General features: G+C 47.7%; 1 protein-coding gene and 1 long non-coding RNA gene across 3 annotated transcripts in view; one reads left to right on the top strand and one right to left on the bottom strand.

Annotated features, from left to right (window-relative positions):
* Positions 1 to 8,826: 8,826 nt before the first annotated feature.
* The window catches only part of LOC130706627 (uncharacterized), a 28,358-nt gene continuing 18,482 nt past the window's right edge, over positions 8,827 to 18,702 (bottom strand). The window contains exon 2 of the mRNA XM_057539322.1: positions 8,827 to 9,276. Coding sequence (XP_057395305.1) covers positions 8,827 to 9,276 — 450 coding nt within the window. The remainder of the gene's footprint in view (positions 9,277 to 18,702) is intronic.
* On the top strand, positions 9,480 to 18,222 carry LOC130706628 (uncharacterized). Of its 2 annotated transcripts, XR_009006808.1 has the most exons (4): positions 9,480 to 10,562; positions 11,858 to 13,494; positions 16,549 to 16,630; positions 17,945 to 18,222. It is a non-coding gene; the product is annotated as an uncharacterized LOC130706628 (long non-coding RNA). The 2 variants fall into 2 exon arrangements; XR_009006807.1 differs by lacking the exon at positions 17,945 to 18,222 and having other exon boundaries at positions 16,549 to 17,758.

Raw genomic sequence — 18,702 nt, 5'->3', positions numbered from 1 at the left:
AAAGGTGAAGATGGAAATAATGGGTGAAAAATTAGTAGAGGTGGGGAGGGCACTACCAAGTTGGGCTTTAACACAGAGGAATCAATAACCCAGGTGTTGCACTTAGAGGTCTGAGAGATGCCAGGAGTCTAAACGAGCTTCCTGTGATGTGCATATTTATCGGAATTAGTGCGAAAACACTCACTTTGGGTGGGGGACCCGGTTTTGGTTTTTCAACAAGGGGTAACTTTTTTGGTGCTCCCTTTTTTTACAGAAATGTCTCTGAGGCAGGTGTCCTCTTCATCGAGGACAAGGTCAAGTGGGATGCCAGGCCAGCACCTGTGTGGCCTGCCAGGGCTCTGGTCACAGCCTCTGTCCGCCCGTGAGCTTTAGCTCCACTTGGAGGGTGAGTGGGACCAGGTGGGCAGGACAGCCTCGAGCAGGGCCTGGTCATCACCTCCCCTCTTCTCTTTTCTTGCCTCCAGCTCTAGCTGTCATTTCCTTAAACCAGGTGCACGTGATTCTCCATCCTCTCTGTTCCTTTCTCCAGTGTAGATGGCAGGTTAGTCTGGGTTCATCTGTGTGTGTCTTGACTGTTGTTATTGGAAGTGTGAGGTCTGAGCACAGCCTGGACTTGGTTGGCCCTTGGTTCTGCCATTTGTGTTTACAGAGCATCCCCCCACTCAAGGATCTCAGAGCTCAGTACACAGCACAGCCCCCTCAGTCTCACATTAGTCACCCGTGCGGTTGTACAACACGTCTTTCGCTCCCCTCTTCCGAGAGGCAAAGATATCAACAAAAAGATCCAGGGCCTTAAAGGAGGCGGGACGAGGGTCGCCTATCACCTCTCCCTTCTTAGTTCCCACAGGCCGCAGAAAGGCTGGCCATCAGCTTTGTGTCATCTGGAACTCCCTCAGGCTGAGTGTGATTTCTGGAAGATGATTTATCATTTCAGAAGTCTTCCATGAATAAACAATTTGGGTGGAAAAGGGTGGTGGAGGTTGCTCTATGGAGTTCACTGTACAGAGATTTCTTTCTTCGGAAAGAAATCCACGTGGAGGCTACAGGATGGTTTCATTAAAGCAAATCCCTTTTAATTCTAGACCAGTGCTTCTAAAATTTTAATGTACTTACGAATCACTTGGGATCTTGCAAAACGGCAGATTCTGGTTCAGCTGGTCTGGGGTGAGCCTGAGAGTCTCCGTTCCCAACAAGCTCACAAGCGATGCAGTTGCTACTGGTCCCAGGACCACACTTTGATTAGCAATGCTTTCGACGACGAATTCCTTAGAACAAGTTGGTTCTGACTCCAGACTTTCTACCATCTCTCCCAAATACCCAAATACAAATGGCCTGTGAAGAGGCAGAAGTCTCACCCAAGTGTCTAATCTTTAGGTGACACACAGAACTGAAACTCAGCCCTCAGAGAGTGCTCTTTTTTTTTTTTCCAACCATGAAAAGGTGCCTATTTAATAGACAATGTTCTGAAATGTGGATTTTCATTTTTGATTGCTTTCAATGGAAAAGGAACATGACAATAGCAAGATATAATAGTCCCAGCTAGGAGGAAAAACTAGAAGGGCATGTGCCCAATACAAGAGTTACAGAAAAAGCCTGAACGTGAAAGGGAAAAATTGAGAAAATGATCAGATGAAGAAAAGGGGGGAAAAGAACTCTGTCAAAAACGAAATGCTTTCTCCTAGAAAGCCAGAGGTTCCATTCAATTCTCGGAGCCCTAAGGGAGCTTTAATGAGCCTGAGTTGGCCTGAGGTGACTTTTGGATGGCTCTTTCCCGGTTGCCGTTTATATCTTAGGACAGAGGGCCCACATTTGGGGCCACTAAAACCATGTACCGTGAGAGGAGTAACATCAGGTTTATAGGGAGACACAGGGCCTCGCTGTTCCCAGAATCTGCACGCAGCACAGCTTCGGCTGCTTCTCTCTTGTTCCCTCGCAGTATGTGTTCCCTGAGATGGTTTTTGGGTATTTGAGGGCTGCCCGGAGTGGTCCACCCAGGCTCAGAGGAAGAGAGCTGAGTTTGCTTTATATTTAGGTCGTTGAAGGCGAACTCATTAGTACAACCTTATAGTATCAGGAACACCGGCCACGCTCTGCTACTTGACAGCTTTGGGGCTTTGGGCATTGGAAGCCTCAGTTTTCTCATCCATAAAATGAGGATGGTGCTGCCTAACTTCCGGGGTTGCTGTGAGGGATGGGAGTCGTGAACACACTCAGTAAATGTAGACAGTAGTGAGCAGGGAGCTAACCAATCAGGAAGGAGCTAACCTTCCCGGCCTTTGTTTTATTCATTCAGTAAAACCTGTGACAAGCACTGCTGTATATAATGTTCTTTTTCCCTCGAAGAACCCTTCCTCCCTCTCTATTTTTTTGCCCAGTGAACACATTTCTCTTTCAGACCCAACTTAAAATGCCATCATCTCTCTCATATTTCATTTCCCCCCTGCACTAGGTATAACTCTTTGTCCTAGTGTCATCTCATCCACTAGAGCATAAGCCCATTGAAGGCAAGAACCTTGACTTTATTTATTTTCATGTCCCAGGCACCCAACACAGCATCTGACACACGGAAGATGCTCAGCTAATGCTGACTGACAGCAAGAAAAAACATTCCCAAATTGCTGCCACACCGTTTAGAAAATAATTACCATGGGCGGTTACAAAAGGACTGCAAGAGTGTCATGGCGATTGAGGCCACTTCCACTTGGGGGAGGCCTGGGAGGTTGGAGGAGAACTCAGGAAAGGTTCTAGAGAAGAGGTGGCACTTAGGATGAGATCTGAGGGAGGGAGTGGTTGGAGCATCTCAGGGGAGAGGCACCTTGTGCAGAGGTGTGGAGGTGGTGACGTCATTGAACTGTTCAGGGAGATAGAACAGTCTGGATCATCTAGAACATGGTAGGCCTGCAGGGAACCAGGAGGTAAGGAGGAGGAATAGATTGGGACCCAATTGTAAGCCCCGGTGAGGATTCTGAGTGTCGCACAGCAGGCAGTGGGAATCACTGAAGGGTTTAGAGCAGGAACGTAATATCATCTGAGCTATGCTCCGTTTCCTTTCTCTGCTTCCAAGTCTCTGACCCAGGGCACTCCCCGTTGGGCTGCCCTGTCTGCACATCAGAGGTGTGGCACTGGTACCGCTGGCTTAGGCTCCTGGAGCTCTTGTTTGGGCCATGTGGCCGTAGCATTGAGCTGTGTGCCAGCAGGCAGGAACAAATGCTGTCTGCCCAGCTCACTGATTTGGAGGTGCCAGTCTCTTGGAGTTTGAGAAAGATTTCTTACGTGGTAGAGCGTAAGCTTCTCCTGCAGTGTTATGTCTAAAAGCCACAGTTTCAACCTGTACTTAATTCCGTCTGTAAACAAAAGTCCCAGCGCCTGAAATTATAAAGCATGTTTCTTCAACAAAAGGCCACTCTAATATAAACAGCATGGAAATGCTTTTGATTTATCCCCGAGGTGAAATCGGAAAGCTTTGGGAGACAGGAGAAGGATTTCATACCACAAGTAGCGAATCTCTCATCTCAGAGGCCTGAAGTGGCAAGTTGGAGAGAGAGTCAGTGGTTCTTTAATTCCTGAGAGTAACGAAGAGTGTAGGTGAAGATTGCTCTGCAGTAAATATTGATTAGATACGTGAAGAAAAGCACCCATGTGACACTTTCCCTGGTGTCAGAGGCATATTTCAAAAGCTTCCAAAAGGCCACGGAGACTTGCCCTTAGCTGGGAAGCTCTGGTACAGCTTGAGAGCCCTGCGTTCTTTATAGGGGTGATAGATCAAGTTCAGTCTCTGCTGTTAAATAGCTACGTGGCTTTGGGCAAGTTGTGTAACTTCTCCTGAGCTCAATTCCTTCCACATCACTAACATTCTTTAATTCTGTGATTATAGGAATTTGATGGGTTCTGAACAATGTGGGTAAAAGGCAGCTCTGTTTTTTCCATCTATGCATCCATCTTTTGAGAGTGTCTGTTGCATGCCCTGGGGATATGAAGATAAGGGAATGTAGTCCTTGATCCTTAGGAAACTGACAAGTAAGGGCTGGTTTCTTCTCGAAAGTTTGAATGCAGAAGGTTGCATCAAACTGTTTTCTTCATGTACATTTTAAATTCAATTGAAAATTTAGTGTTATTTATTGATACTGAAGAGGAAGGTGATTTTTCCAGACTTCTTCTTTTATCCTTGTCTTATTTTGCAAGCTCATTTGGTGTTTGATAATTGAAACAACCACACTTAGTAACAATATGTCTAAAGAGGTCATTGGGATCATTGTCTCTGAATTGAGGGAAAGAAAGGGGCGGAAAAATAGGTTTTCTAATGTGTTTATAAACACAGTTGCATTTCGCCAAAACCAACCACAGCACTTAGGACAGATGCATCCGGTGTATATTCTCGTGGATCAGATACAACATTTTGTTGATTTATTGGTCCATTCTCACAAGAACAAACTGTCAACTGTTGCTAACCATGGAAGATTGGAAAAAGATGGGACAAGTTTTATTTATTTTATTTTATTTTTGGGGGGGGGACAAGTTTTAAATTGGCCAGCACCTGAGTGATTGATAAAAATTTGTCAATTGTTGTAACAATACTAATGGCAAACCTTTAGACAGTGCTTCCTCTGTGCCAATGCTCTTCTCCACATTTACATATATTAACTCATTTAATCCTCATGACAGCTCTACGAAGTAGGAAATATTATTGCTCAGGGTCACCCCGATAGTAAGGCATGGTGACCCATATTATCCTTTTAATTGTCAACTTTCTCCATAGGCATGGCAATGCTAATCTCTAAATGCATTTGTTTGCTTTTTGTATTTCAACCCAAATATTTCTCTTTAAGCCACAGTTATCAAATATTTTGGAACTGATTGTGTCATTTAAAGCTTCTGTTTCCTTATTTATTTTCATTTTGGATGATCTGTCCATTGGTGTAAGTGAAGTGTTAAAGTCCCCCACTATTATTGTGTTACTGTCGATTTCCTCTTTTATAGCTGTTAGCAGTTGCCTTATGTATTGAGGTGCTCCTATGTTGGGTGCATATATATTTATAATTGTTATATCTTCTTCTTGGATTGATCCCTGGATCATTATGTAGTGTCCTTCCTTGTCTCTTGTAACATTCTTTATTTTAAAGTCTATTTTATCTGATATGAGTATAGCTACTCCAGCTTTCTTTTGATTTCCATTTGCATGGAATATCTTTTTCCATCCCCTCACTTTCAGTCTGTATGTGTCCCTAGGTCTGAAGTGGGTCTCTTGTAGACAGCATATATATGGGTCTTGTTTTTGTATCCATTCAGCCAGTCTATGTCTTTTGGTTGGGGCATTTAATCCATTCACGTTTAAGGTAATTATCGATATGTATGTTCCTATGACCATTTTCTTAATTGTTTTGGGTTTGTTTTTGTAGGTCCTTTTCTTCTCTTGTGTTTCCCACTTAGAGAAGTTCCTTTAGCATTTGTTGTAGAGCTGGTTTGGTGGTGCTGAATTCTCTTAGCTTTTGCTTGTCTGTAAAGCTTTTGATTTCTCCATCGAATCTGAATGAGATCCTTGCTGGGTAGAGTAATCTTGGTTGTAGGTTCTTCCCTTTCATCACTTTAAGTATTTCATGCCACTCCCTTCTGGCTTGCAGCGTTTCTGCTGAGAAATCAGCTGTTAACCTTATGGTGGTTCCCTTGTATGTTATTTGTTGTTTTTCCCTTGCTGCTTTCAATAATTTTTCTTTGTCTTTAATTTTTGCCACTTTGATTACTATGTGTCTCGGCGTGTTTCTCCTTGGGTTTATTCTGTATGGGACTCTCTGCGCTTCCTGGACTTGGGTGGCTATTTCCTTTCCCATGTTAGGGAAGTTTTCGATTATAATCTCTTCAAATATTTTCTCTGGTCCTTTCTCTCTCTCTTCTCCTTCTGGGACCCCTATAATGCGAATGTTGCTGCGTTTAATGTTGTCCCAGAGGTCTCTTAGGCTGTCTTCATTTCTTTTCATTCTTTTTTCTTTAGTCTGTTCTGCAGCAGTGAATTCCACCATTCTGTCTTCCAGGTCACTTATCCGTTCTTCTGCCTCAGTTATTCTGCTATTGATTCCTTCTAGTGTAGTTTTCATTTCAGTTATTGTATTGGTCATCTCTGTTTGTTTGTTCTTTAATTCTTCTAGGTCTTTGTTAATCATTTCTTGCATCTTCTCAATCTTTGCCTCCACTCTTATTCCGAGGTCCTGGATCATCTTCACTATCATTATTCTGAATTCTTTTTCTGGAAGGTTGCCTATCTCCACTTCATTTAGTTGTTTTTCTGGGGTTTTTTCTTGTTCCTTCATCTGGTACATAGCCCTCTGACTTTTCATCTTCTCTGTCTTTCTGTAACTGTGGTTTTTGGTCCATAGGCTGCAGGATTGTAGTTTTTCTTGCTTCTGTTCTCTGCCCTCTGGTGGTTGAGGCTATCTAAGAGGCTTGATGGGAGGCTCTGGTGGTGGGTAGAGCTGACTGTTGCTGTGGCGGTCAGAGCTCAGTAAAAACGCCGCGTTTGTTAATCGAAGCCGTCCTGAGTCAGTGGGCTCTGTAGAAAGCCCGTGTTCGTAAAATGCCAGTTCAGTTGGCAACTCGGTTTCACCGGGTCGACAGTTGACTCATTTGATGTATCGCTCAACGAACTTAGTTTCACCCCAATTTTTGACCGTTTTTTATAACTGAATGCTCCTCCTGTCTTGCCTTCCAAAGAGTGTTAGTTTCCGCCTACAGTTTAACCATAGCAACCCCCGGGGCCCTGGTCCTACTCTCAATAAAGAGCTGTGGCTGTGTCTTGAATGAGACTCGAGGACACATCACCCCTCCACTTCCTCATCAGTAAATTAGGTACCGAACTCCTCCCTCCCACCTCTGAGGCGCTGGGATTCAGCAACTCGCTTTTCTCGCCTGTTTCTCTCTTCCACGGCAGGAGTTTCCAGGTTTCCCTACTTTAGCCAACAACAACGCATAAAGCACGATTTTCTCATACAAACTTGAGAGTCACAAAGTGAAGTACCACGGTCTTGATTTGATGAAGATGATAACGATAGTTAACATTTGGCAAACACTATGCGCCCGCCCCCGTTCCAAGTGAGGTACTCATTTAACCCTCGGGAACAAAATCCTCAGAAACCTTCATTTTACAGATTTTACAGAAGCTAAGTAACGTTCCCAAGGTCACATGATTGCTCAGGGGTGTGGCCAGGATTTGATCCCTGATTGTGTGGATCCCCAAAGGCACCTTATTGTGATCATCAGAAAATAAAGGTAGAAGTCAAATTTGGTTGGAAGTGGCATAGTGTATCAGGATTTTCTTTTTTTAAAGGAGGAGCAATTTTTTGATGTGGATTTTAAAATACTTTCCCTTCATTCAACATTGATTAGTCCCTCCTACATGCCAGGCACCCGTGTGTGAAAAATAGTCCTGCCCTCAGTGACCTCAGGCACGGTGAGAAAACAAAGGCTTAGAAAGCCCAATAGTCTGAGGTCACACTGCTGCAAAGTACTTAAACCTGAAATTCAAACCTAGATCTATTAACCCCAAGTAGATGCTGGGGTAAAGAGCTTGGTTTTCTTCCCAGAAACATGAGAGCCATTGAATGTTGTGAAGTTAAGGAGTCACTATCAGGTGGTTTGTAGTGAGGTCACGCTTGAGAATAAGTAGGACTGATGGAAGCAACAAAACCCATTAAGAGACTTTATATTCATCTAAGAGAGGAGTGAGGGTTCAAACTAAAGGCAGTGGCAGAGATTGGAGTGGAGGGAAAGGATCTGAGGTCATTTGGGAGGTAGAATAGAAGTGCTCAGTGACTAGATATGGAGCGGGAAGGGGAAAAGAGAAGCAAAAATGGCTGCTAGGGTTCTGGCTTAGGGAACTATGTAGAGTGTGGTTACTTTTTCTTAGATAGTGCAGGAAAAGGAAGAGGTTTGGGAAGGAAGATCATTTTGGCTTCTGTTAAGCGGAACATGGAAATGGAGCTCTCTGGTTGAAAGTAAGCCTCTGCAGGCTAAGTCCATTTTGTGATATCCCAACTTATGTTTTCAAAAATAACACATTAAATCAATTTAAAAATGTGATTGGGGAAATTCCCTAATGTTGACAGCTAAGAATATCACATTTTTCATGGAGCAACTTGGAATCTATGGTTTTAGTAAATGAGGCATCCTATGTAAAATAAAACTGGTAAATGAGAGCTCTACCCACCACCAGAGCCTCCCATCAAGCCTCTTAGATAGCCTCAACCACCAGAGGGCAGACAGCAGAAGCAAGAAAAACTACAATCCTGCAGCCTGTGGACCAAGAAACACAGTTAGAGAAAGATAGACAAGATGAAAAGGCAGAGGGCTATGTACCAGATGAAGGAACAAGAAAAACCCCCAGAAAAACAACTAAATGAAATGGAGATAGGCAACTGCCGCAGACCGGCTGCAGAAAGCTAGAAGTTCCTGGCGGTGAGGGGTAAGGAACTGAAAAGCACCAGTATGGGGTCAGAAGGGCCAAGACAACTGATGGTTGCAAGGCAAGTTTATTCAAAGAGCATGAATGTATATATAGGTTTAGTACGGAACCAATATCAGACAATACATCAGTAAACCTTGTATTTCCACATAATTCCGTGCCACTATCTATGCGCCACTATCTATGCACCACTATCTATGCACCACTATCTATGCGTCAGCATGCCTTATGGGCCATTCTTTGGAGATACAGACTTCCCCCTCAGGGCAGCACGTCCTTCTTCTGGGGAACAACCAGGGGCTCTTAGATGCAGAGCAGGCACCTGGAGCGAAACTAGCCGCAAGCCATTTTCCTTTTTTACGCTCAATACCGCAGCGTCAGGACTGCATACCAAGAGAAGTTCTCCGGAAAGCAGAAAGCTGAATAAGCTTACAGCTTGGGGGCCACCACAACAAATGACACTCATAGTTGGCTCTTTCTGCATGTTTCTGACCCTCTGTTCTGGGGCAGCTCACTCTGGTGGGTCCTTCAGGGGAGGAGCTTGCCATGTGGTCACAGTCTTCAGCGTTGGGCTGAGAACTCTTAGACAGTAGAGCCCGTGGTGTCTGATTAGCTCTGCCCAGCCTCATGAGGAGAAGGGCCTGGCCTGCGTCTCCTGATGTTCCAAAGATGGCTCTCCTGAGGACAAAGCAGGACGGGCTGGAGGGCAGATGCCACTGGTAGAAAGAGCTGTGGCCAGAAGGGGTTTTGCATAGTAATCCAGTACTTGGTCCATTTTCATTCTCCTGCCGTTCAGAGGCCTGGCCCCCGGGTCTGCTTTCACTGTGCTGTTAGTGTCACAGAAACAATACTTTGAGTAAGGAAGAGAGAGCTACAAAGGCACAAAGATCTTTCATATTTGCTTTACACATGCCCTCCCCTGAGCTACCTGCAGACAGGTTGAATATGGGGATCTCTCAGAGCAGGTGCAATAGCAGACAAGGATAGATGGGGAAAGAGAGGGAGGGAGGGAGGAGGGGAGGGAGGGAAGGAGAGGAATGAAAAGTCCCGCTTCTGAGAAAAGAGTTCTTTACAGCCAGATCAAACACAAAACTAGAGGAGCAGCAAACAGGACGATTTTTATTCTCATTCAACTCTCACAGGAGATAGGAACGCACATGCTAAAACAGCATTTGCCGGTGTAAGAGCTCACAGTTTTCCACAAAGTCTTTACCCGACAGGATTGTGCAGTTGAGTTGATCTACAAGTGGTTCATAAAGAGCTCCCCCCTCACCCCGCCACACACACGGAAAAGCCAAGTTTCATAACGCCATGACCCTGATCCCTGAAAAGCCCCCTGGAGGCTGACCGTCAGGCCTCCTGCCTGAAGGTGGTTCATCCCAGGGCGGCTGCAGGCTGCACGCGGGCTCAGTGTGCTCTGGCCACAGGCGGCTGTCCAAGCCCATGCAGCTGCTCTCCTCCCCGCCCAGGTGGGGGGACCCTCCAGGCCACCTGGGGTAGCGCTCCCTCTTGGGGACCCTAAGCATCCAACAGAACTGGAGGGGCCTGTGCTGGGCAACCAGCTGGCTGGAGGGAGGGCATAGCTGGTGTTCTGTCATGGTCTTCCTTGGCCCTTTGTTCTCCCAGCTCAAAGCTTTCGTGATGGAGAAGCCGTCCCCATCTTTAGGGGGAGATCTGGTCATTAGAGCCCGGGAGGAGGAAGCCCTTCGCTTCCTGCGGACCTTGCAGCTTTGATGTCACTTAGGTTTCTGTTGAACACCTGGATTTGGATGCAGTTGGAGGAGTGCACTTAGGGATTGGAAGTCATCCAGGAATTTCAAGCAATCAGATGCACCCGGAATGTTAGTAGTTTAAATCAAGGTTTGACAAATTACAGCTCATGGGCTAATCCAGCCCTCGTCCTATTTTTATACGGCCAGCAAGCTAAGAGTGGTTTCTATATTTTTAAAAAGTTGTAAAACAAACAAACAAGAATATGCAAGAGAGACATATATGACCTGCATAGCCTAAAATACTTACTATGTGTCCTTATGTGATTTACAGAATCAGCTTGCCAGCCCCTGGTAAATGAAGGAGCTAGAGATGATAAAACGTCTAAAGTTCACGAGGAAAGGTAAAGACAGTGAATCCCTGGTGGCAAGCATTCACCTTCACTGGAGAATGACACTAGCTGAGCAGGCGCGTGGCTCCCCGCTCACCTGACGGTGCCCGGCCTGCTTATTATAGGGTGACGAGGGCGAAGTTTCCTAGATGGAAACTGCACAACACGGAGGGATGTGATGGATAGTTTTATGTCGACTTGGCTGGGGCATGGTACCCAGATATTTGGTCAGTCGTAGTTGGATGTTGCTGTGATGTCATATTTCAGATGAGATTAACATTTAAACCAGGAGACTTTGAGAAAAGCAGATTGCCCGCCATAATCTGGTTGCATCTCATCCAATTAGTTGAAGGCCTTAAGAGAAAAAAGATTGACCAGCCCCCCCACCCCCCGGGGGAAAAGGGAATTCTGCAGCAGACGGTGTTTGGATGGTCTTTCAGCATCTCCAGCCCACCAACCCACCCTGCTGATTTTAGGCTGCCTAGCCTCTGCCATCACATGAATCAATTCCTTAAAATAACTCTCTCTCTCTCTGTCTCACACAAACACGCACACACATACACGCACATACCTACTCGTGTGTGTGTGTGTGTGTGTGTGTGTGTATTCTATTTCTCTGGAGAACCCTGACTACTACCAGGGGGCTGACCTATATACAAATCTTGATAAAAAACGCTCTCTGGTTACAAGCAAGGCCTCGGTGAGACTTGTTCCCATGGTACAAGTCCATCGAGGTCAATAAACAGCCCCAAATGTCTGCAAGTCAAACTAGACTCTGCTTTTTCTGTGTTTCCTAAGACTCCGCATGGGGCTGAAGACACACAGAAGTCAGGCTCCTGGCGGCCGCAACACTCTCTGCCCAGGGCTCCCCCCGCCCCGTTCTTTGGACACATCGCCAAGGCTCTGGAAGAGTACTCAGGGCAGGGTTCATATATGAGGGTCCCAAGGTTGGCGGCGGCCCTCTGGCTCTGATCACCAACTTTCCTCCCACTTAGGAGGTAGTGCAGTGATGGAGACAAAACAGGGCTGGGCTGTCCTAGCTCAGGAGCCCGAAAGGAGACTCTGAGGCCGAGCTTAGCAAGCAGGAGTTTTCCTGGGCAGTGCTCTTGGGGCCAACACCTTTGCTGGGCGAGTGCGGGAAGCAGGGCTGGGCGGAGGGAGCAGGTGAGCCTCGATGCCACCCCGCAGAGGCATCCGGCAATCCTGCGGGGAGCTGTGCCGCTGGGAAGCCCTTCAGAGTTGTTCCCGTTACAGAGAGGGGGTCAGGCCTTCCTACCCACTCAGTGACCACTCGTCTCTCTCCCCAGCGAGGCTGCCCAGGAAGAGGATGTGGTCTTGGCTGCAGGCAATTCCCAGAGAGGACTGAGCTGTGAGCCAGAAGGTGTTGGGAGAACGGGAGACTCTGTCCTGGAGGGGAGTCTGAAGGAGGCAGCCGGCATTCACTACAGTGAGCTCAGCAAATAGCTTCCCAGTGGAGCCACCTTCCTTATCTGCAGCTCCACTTTCCCTGGGCTTCACCAACCTATGCAGACAGATGGGGTCCTAGCAGCGGAAACAGCCTGAATTTGCAGCACCTCCCTCAAATGAACGTAACTCAGATGCCTCCAGGTCTTACCCGCTGGCGTCTGTCAATGTCACATCTGTAGCACTGACCAAACCCACCATTTGTTTGATGAGCAGAGATTCCAGTGTTTGGGGCGGCAGATGAACTCTCCAGTCATTCCCTCTAGAAGCCCCTGGCAGAGTGGGCAGGGGAGAAGGTTTCACATACGATAGAACCACTGCCTCTATCTCCGGTCCAACCCTCCTTCTGTTCTGTGCAGTCTCTTACTGAGCTGCCCATGGGCTTCTAGCCATGCCTACTCATGCCCAATGCCTGGGCCACTTCTGACCATCTCACCCTCTTCCACCCCACCTCTGGCCAGCAGGAAATTTCCATCCTTGCCCTTCTCCTGACCAGCTGCTTCAGAAGGGTTGCTGGGTTTCAAGTGACAGCTCTCTCATTGATGTCCCAGCCGGTCACCTTCCTGGATCACAGGGTCTTGGGGGGGGGGGGCGGGGGGCGTGGTCAGGCCAGCCTCAGGTCATATCTGGAATGTGTACACACATCTCAGGCCCTGCTGCCAAGGCTGATCCACGCTGCTGGACCTTTGCTACGGCCACTGTGACTTCCTCACCGAAGGCTCACTCCATCTTCCAAGTCACCCAACTTTGGGGAACCCATTCCATCAGATCGTTCTCTATGTCTGAACCCTGATTATGAGCTGGCTTTAAGTTTTTCCCACTAGACTCTTAGGATGTGTCTGAACATTTATTTTTCTGTCCAGAACTTTCCAAGAGAGTCGAGAAGCTTCCTCTCATTTCTTGACAATTGAAAAGTACCCACTCATGGCAAGCAGGGGAACTCTGAGGGGTTTTGCTATTTAATTCCAGAACCATACTAAGAGAATCATGACAACGTAGCCCAAAATGACAGCACACAAGACAACTGGTGTCCTTTCAAGGTCTGTTTGACAAAGGGATAGAAGAAATGCTTTGGAAATGCACATTTAAAAGTGTCCCACCTAGGGACTTCCCTGGCGGTCCAATGGTTATGACTCCATGCTTCCACTGCAGGGGGCACAGTTTCTATCCCTGGTCAGGGAACTAAGATCCCACATCCCATATGCCGCGTGGCGTGGCCAAAAAAAAAAGTGTCCCACCTACACTTGGATGATGGCCCAGCTCCACTGGTCACCCTCAGCATGATCTAGACTGGGATGACCACAGCTGTGTGGGTCAGAAGAGCTGGATTCTTACTCTGGCTTATCCTTTCTTTGCTGTGTGCACCTGTCCTACCTGGGCCTCAACTTTCTCATTTGTAAAATGGAGATACGGCAGCCTTGACTACCAGAGTGTAACCTTGGATGTCAAGTGAGGTGATGTCTGTGAAGAAATTTGTCAGGTATGATTTACACAGATGTGGAGACCAAGATGGCTGTGAAACTCACTGCCTTCATCAAGAATGCCTGGGCCGAGGAGCCGGAACTGTCCCATCCTTCACCATTTGGGCCTCGCTATAATTCTGCCCACACTCGGCCCCTACACCATGTACAATGTCTTGGTCAACCAGGCCACACCCTACAGCCACACACAGCTCCTCCGAGATGATGGGAACGTGCTCAGTTACCCCCAGGACACCAAGGCCCAGCTTGGAGTGGAAGGAGGAAGTGTGAGCACCCCGTCCTCAGTGGCCCCCAATAAAAATGTGAAAACGGAATAAATAAATAAATTACACACAGAAAACAAACTAGTGAATATAACAAAAAAGAAACAGACTCACAGATACAGAGAAGAAACTAGTGGTTATTGGTGGGGAGAGGCAAGGGGGGGAGGGACAAGATAGGGGTAGGGGATTATGAGGTACAAACTACTGTGTATAAAGTAAGTAAGCTACAAAGATATATTGCGCAACACAGGGAATATAGCCAATATTTTATAATAACTATAAATGGACTATAACGTTTAAAAATTGTGAATCGCTTTGTTATATACCTGAAACTTACATAATACTGTACATCATACCTCAATTAAAAAAACAGGGGCTTCCCTGGTGGCGCAGTGGTTGAGAGTCTGCCTGCCAATGCAGGGGACATGGGTTTGAGCCCTGGTCTGGGAAGATCCCACATGCCGCGGAGCAACTAGGCCCGTGAGCCACAACTACTGAGCCTGCACGTCTGGAGCTTGTGCTCCGCAACAAGAGAGGCCGCGATAGTGAGAGGCCCGCACACCGCGATGAAGAGTGGCCCCCGCTTGCCACAACTAGAGAAAGCCCTCGCACAGAAACAAAGACCCAACATAGCAATCAATCAATCAATCAATCTTTAAAAAAAACAGAAAAGAGAATGTAAGTTCAATGACGATAAGGACATTTTACCCTTTACATATCTTTGTATTCTTTGAGCCTGGTAACTACCCTGCACATAGTAGAAACTCAAATACATTCATTGAGTGAAAGAAAGAAAGAAATTACACAAAGGTGGGGTCCACTTTCCAGCTTCGTGGTCTAGCAGCTGCAGCCACACTGGGAGGTCACTACCACACGCTGTTTATTCTCTATTCTTGAGTCCACACGTGTGGCCCTCAGCCAGAGGCAAGATGTGTACGAGCTGTATCAACACAGCCCCTCCCCGATAGGTTCCCAGATGCCCTGGTCGGGGCTGGGAGAAGACGTAGGTTTTGAAAAATCGCCTCAATAAGTTCCACCATGACCCCCCACCTCCCAAGTTAAGCCCCCCAGGCTCAACTCCTTCAAAGAACCCACTGAGGATCAAAGGCCCTGGAATTCCCGACACCTTTAGCTCATTCAGAGCAAGAAGTTCACCAGACCTTCTTGAACTGTAAGCGATGTCAGACACAGCACCCTCCCCTGTGTTTTCCTAATGTGGGTCCTCACTCCCCAGCTCATTCGCTGGCTGCCTGGCCCATCTGGAGAGGTCTGGGGTGCAGCAAATGGTTTCCAAATGTCTGAATTTAATGAGACACATCTTTTCTAAAGCCATTCTAGAAAGAGATAGTGGCTTCCAGTGGGAGGTAAAGAGACCCCCTGGAAGCCATTAATCTTCCCACGTCTTAGGGCATGCTAGGCAAGCAGTTTGGAAGGAGGTCAAACCCAACTGAGGACCCAGGGAGGCTCACTTTGGGGTGAGCCTGGCAAGTCGACTCTCTAAGAATGTGTACCTCAGCTGCCACCAAGGCCACTGCTGGATCCCAGCTTGGGAGGGGAGAGGAGACAGGGATAAGAGTGGTGACACTCTCTCAGCGTGTTCTGCACCCCAGGCCCAGCCCTGTCCAAGCTCCACCTCATCCAGTCCTCACAACAACCCGATGAGGTAGGTTCTTTTTTTTTTTTTTTTTTTTAATTAATTTATTTATTATTTATTTTTGGCTGTGTTAGGTCTTTGTTGCTGCACGCGGGCTTTCCTTAGATGTGGCAAGCGGGGGCTACTCTTCATTGTGGTGCGCAGGCTTCTCATTGTGGTGTCTTCTCTTGTTGCAGAGCACGGGCTCTAGGCAAGTGGGCTCACTAGTTGTGGCTCGCGGGCTCAGTAGTTGTGATGCACGGGCTTAGTTGCTCCGCGGCATATGAGATCTTCCCGGACCAGGGCTCGAACCCGTGTCCCCTGCATTGGCACGCAGATCCTTAACCTCTGCGCCACCAGGGAAGTCCCCCAATGAGGTAGATTCTTTATTAGCCCACTTTACAGATTGGGAAGCCAAGGCTCAGGGGAGGTAACTGAAGCCAATAGCCAACAAGTGTCAGGACTAGGATTTGACCCTTGCTGTCCAACCACTATGTTATGCCCCCAGAGTGAGGTTGAGGCATTGTTTCTCAGAGGAAAACTGAATGATCCCCCAGATGAGAACTCAGAAAAAGGCCTTCCTTTAGGCTTAGCAGGCGTGGGGTGAGTGGCATGGGAGTGGGCTGGGGATGTGGGGAGGAATGGGAGCACCCAGACCTGAGACAGCCCTTGGCACCTGCCTGGGCTTTCCATTTGGTGGTGAAGTCTCTGCTGCCATCCCCAGAGCTGCCCAGCCTCCCTTTCCTTGGCCTCTTCCTGTCCATCTTTTCCTCAGGGTGGGGGGTGCCCCACAGTTCAGAGCACAGCCGAGCTGGTCCTCTGGCCTCGGCATCCCATCTCTTCTGCTCTCCTCCTTTCTCCAGGAGGAGGAAATGCCCATTTTACCTGAACACACTTGGGCATTGAGCCTCTTAGGAGCTGTCTGCGGGAGCTGCAACCTGAAACGTGAAGCATGGGAAAGGCTGGTCCCCCACCCTGCCTCACACAGCTGCAAGTCAGTAGGAGGCCTGCTTGAGACAAGCAGCACTTTGTCATTTATTTTTCCTTTCCTCTTTTTTTAAAACACTTATATTCCATAATAGCTGGTATTCCTCAGTGTTTACTCTCATCATTATAAAGCCCTTATTCCTTAAATGTTTGCTTAACATTTTTTGCAGAGCAAAGGAGAAAGCTCCATGGGCCTCTGCAAACAGCTGCTTCCCAAAGACAAGGGAGGAAAATACCCAAAGCAATGATGAGGTAAAAGGGTCCGTGAGCCCTGGGAGGTTCTCCTGGCAGTCCGAGGGCTGCGGCTCATTGCCAAGGCCATCATATGGCTGCCTTTAGAGCCCACTCACTGACCAGTCTCTGGGGCCCATGAAGGCCACGGAGGTTATGACAAAAAAGTCATCTCGGAACTTCCCTGGAGGTCTGGTGGTTAAGACTCCACGCTTCTGGACTTCCCTGGTGGTGCAGTGGTTAAGAATCCACCTGTGAATGCAGGGAACACGGGTTTGATCCCTGGTCCAGGAAGATCCCACATGCTGTGGAGCAGCTAAGCCCATGCACCACAACTACTGAGCCCGCGAGCCACAACTACTGAGCCCGTGTGCCACAACTACTGAAGCCCCTGCACCTAGACCCCGTGCTCCGCAACAAGAAAAGCCACTGCAATGAGAAGCCCGCGCACCGCAACGAAGAGTAGCCCCCACGCACCGCAACTAGAGAAAGCCCGCGCACAGCAACAAAGACCCAACGCAGTCAAATTAATTAATTAATTATTTTTAAAAAAGGACTCCGTGCTTCCACTGCAGGGGGCACGGGCTTGATCCCTGGTTGGGGAACTAAGATCTCGCATGTTATGTGGCGTGGCCAAAAGAGAAAAAAGAAAAAGAAAAAAGAAAAGGGGAGAAAACAGTTTCCAATTTATTAAAAAAAAAAGAAAAAAAGAAAAAGAAAAAAGGTCATCTCACCTTCCACCCAGAAGCATTCAGTGGGGTGTCCCCACAGTGCTAGAACAGTTCAAATGATCCACACCCCAGTGGGGCCTCTGAGTTCAGGCCCCAGCAGGGTAGAAGTTTCTTTGGGGAGCTCTGAGACCAGGATTGGCTCCAGAATAGCCAGATAGCACCCCCAGCCAGGCATCTCCAGCGACTTCTTGGCAGGTCAACGTCATGGTCTCTCCTGTGGCCCCTTCTCCTTGAATTAACGCCTTAAATTTTCAAAATGCCTTGTGATTTTCAAAACACTTTCACACACATTTTTTATTTGATCCTCACATTACCCTGGAGGAAGGCACCTGGCAGATGAGTAACTGAAGCATTGGAAGCTTAATGGCTTGCCTAAGGTCACTTCGTGTTATGGACTGAATGTCTGTGTCCCCTTCCCTCAAATTCATATAAGGAAGCCCTACCCTCCAATGTTAGGTATTTGGACATGGGTCTTTGGAAGTTATTACATTTAGATGAGCTCATGAGGGTGGGGTCCTCATGATGCGATCCGTGCCCTTATAAGAAAAGGTACCACAGAGCTTGTTTTCACTTTCTCCCACCATGTTCATGCTCACACACACAGGGAAGAGGTCATATGAGCACACAGCAGGATGGCGGCCATCTGCAACCCAAGGAGAGAGCTCTCACCAGAAGCTGACCATACTGGCACCTTGATTTTGGACTTCCAGCCTCCAGACTGTGAGAAATAAATGTCTGCTGTTTAAGCCATCCAGCCCATGGCATTTTGCTACAGCAGCCCGAGCAAGGAATACATACACTTGGCTTCTAAGATCCTGTTGGAACACCAAGGTCTATGGCCTCAGCACCTCTCAGTGAATGGTCCCATTCTCCAGCTCCTAATCCCAGAAAACTGGATGCCATCCTGATTCCTCCCCTCCAGTCACCTCCAACCCACCATTCTACCCTAAATATCTCTGCAGCCCAACCCTGACACTCTGTCCCTATAGCCACTGCCTCCATTCAGGTCTTTATTTCTCACTTGGATGAATGTAATGCCCTCCTCCCCATTCTCCACCTGGCATGCAGAACACACACACACACACCTGGTTATGATTCTCCCCCAAGTCACCTTTTAGTGATCCCCCACGGCCTTCAGGGTCAAGCCCAAGCCCCTGGCACCTTCAGGGCCCTCATGGGTCACCTGATTCCTTCTGAGCAGGCATGCTGCTCCCAGGGCTGGGCATGGCACCTAGCTCCAGCCCACCACCCCTCAAAACCCTGCTGGATGACTCCTAGCCACCCCTCAAGATTAAACTCAGCCTCACCTCTTCTGGGAAGCCTTCCCAGAGTCCCCCAGTCTCAGTCAGGGGCTCCCAAAGC

This window comes from Balaenoptera acutorostrata, unplaced genomic scaffold (assembly GCF_949987535.1).
Source record: "Balaenoptera acutorostrata unplaced genomic scaffold, mBalAcu1.1 scaffold_847, whole genome shotgun sequence".
Taxonomy (NCBI): Eukaryota; Metazoa; Chordata; class Mammalia; order Artiodactyla; family Balaenopteridae; genus Balaenoptera; species Balaenoptera acutorostrata.
This window is presented reverse-complemented; position numbering and strand designations above follow the sequence as displayed.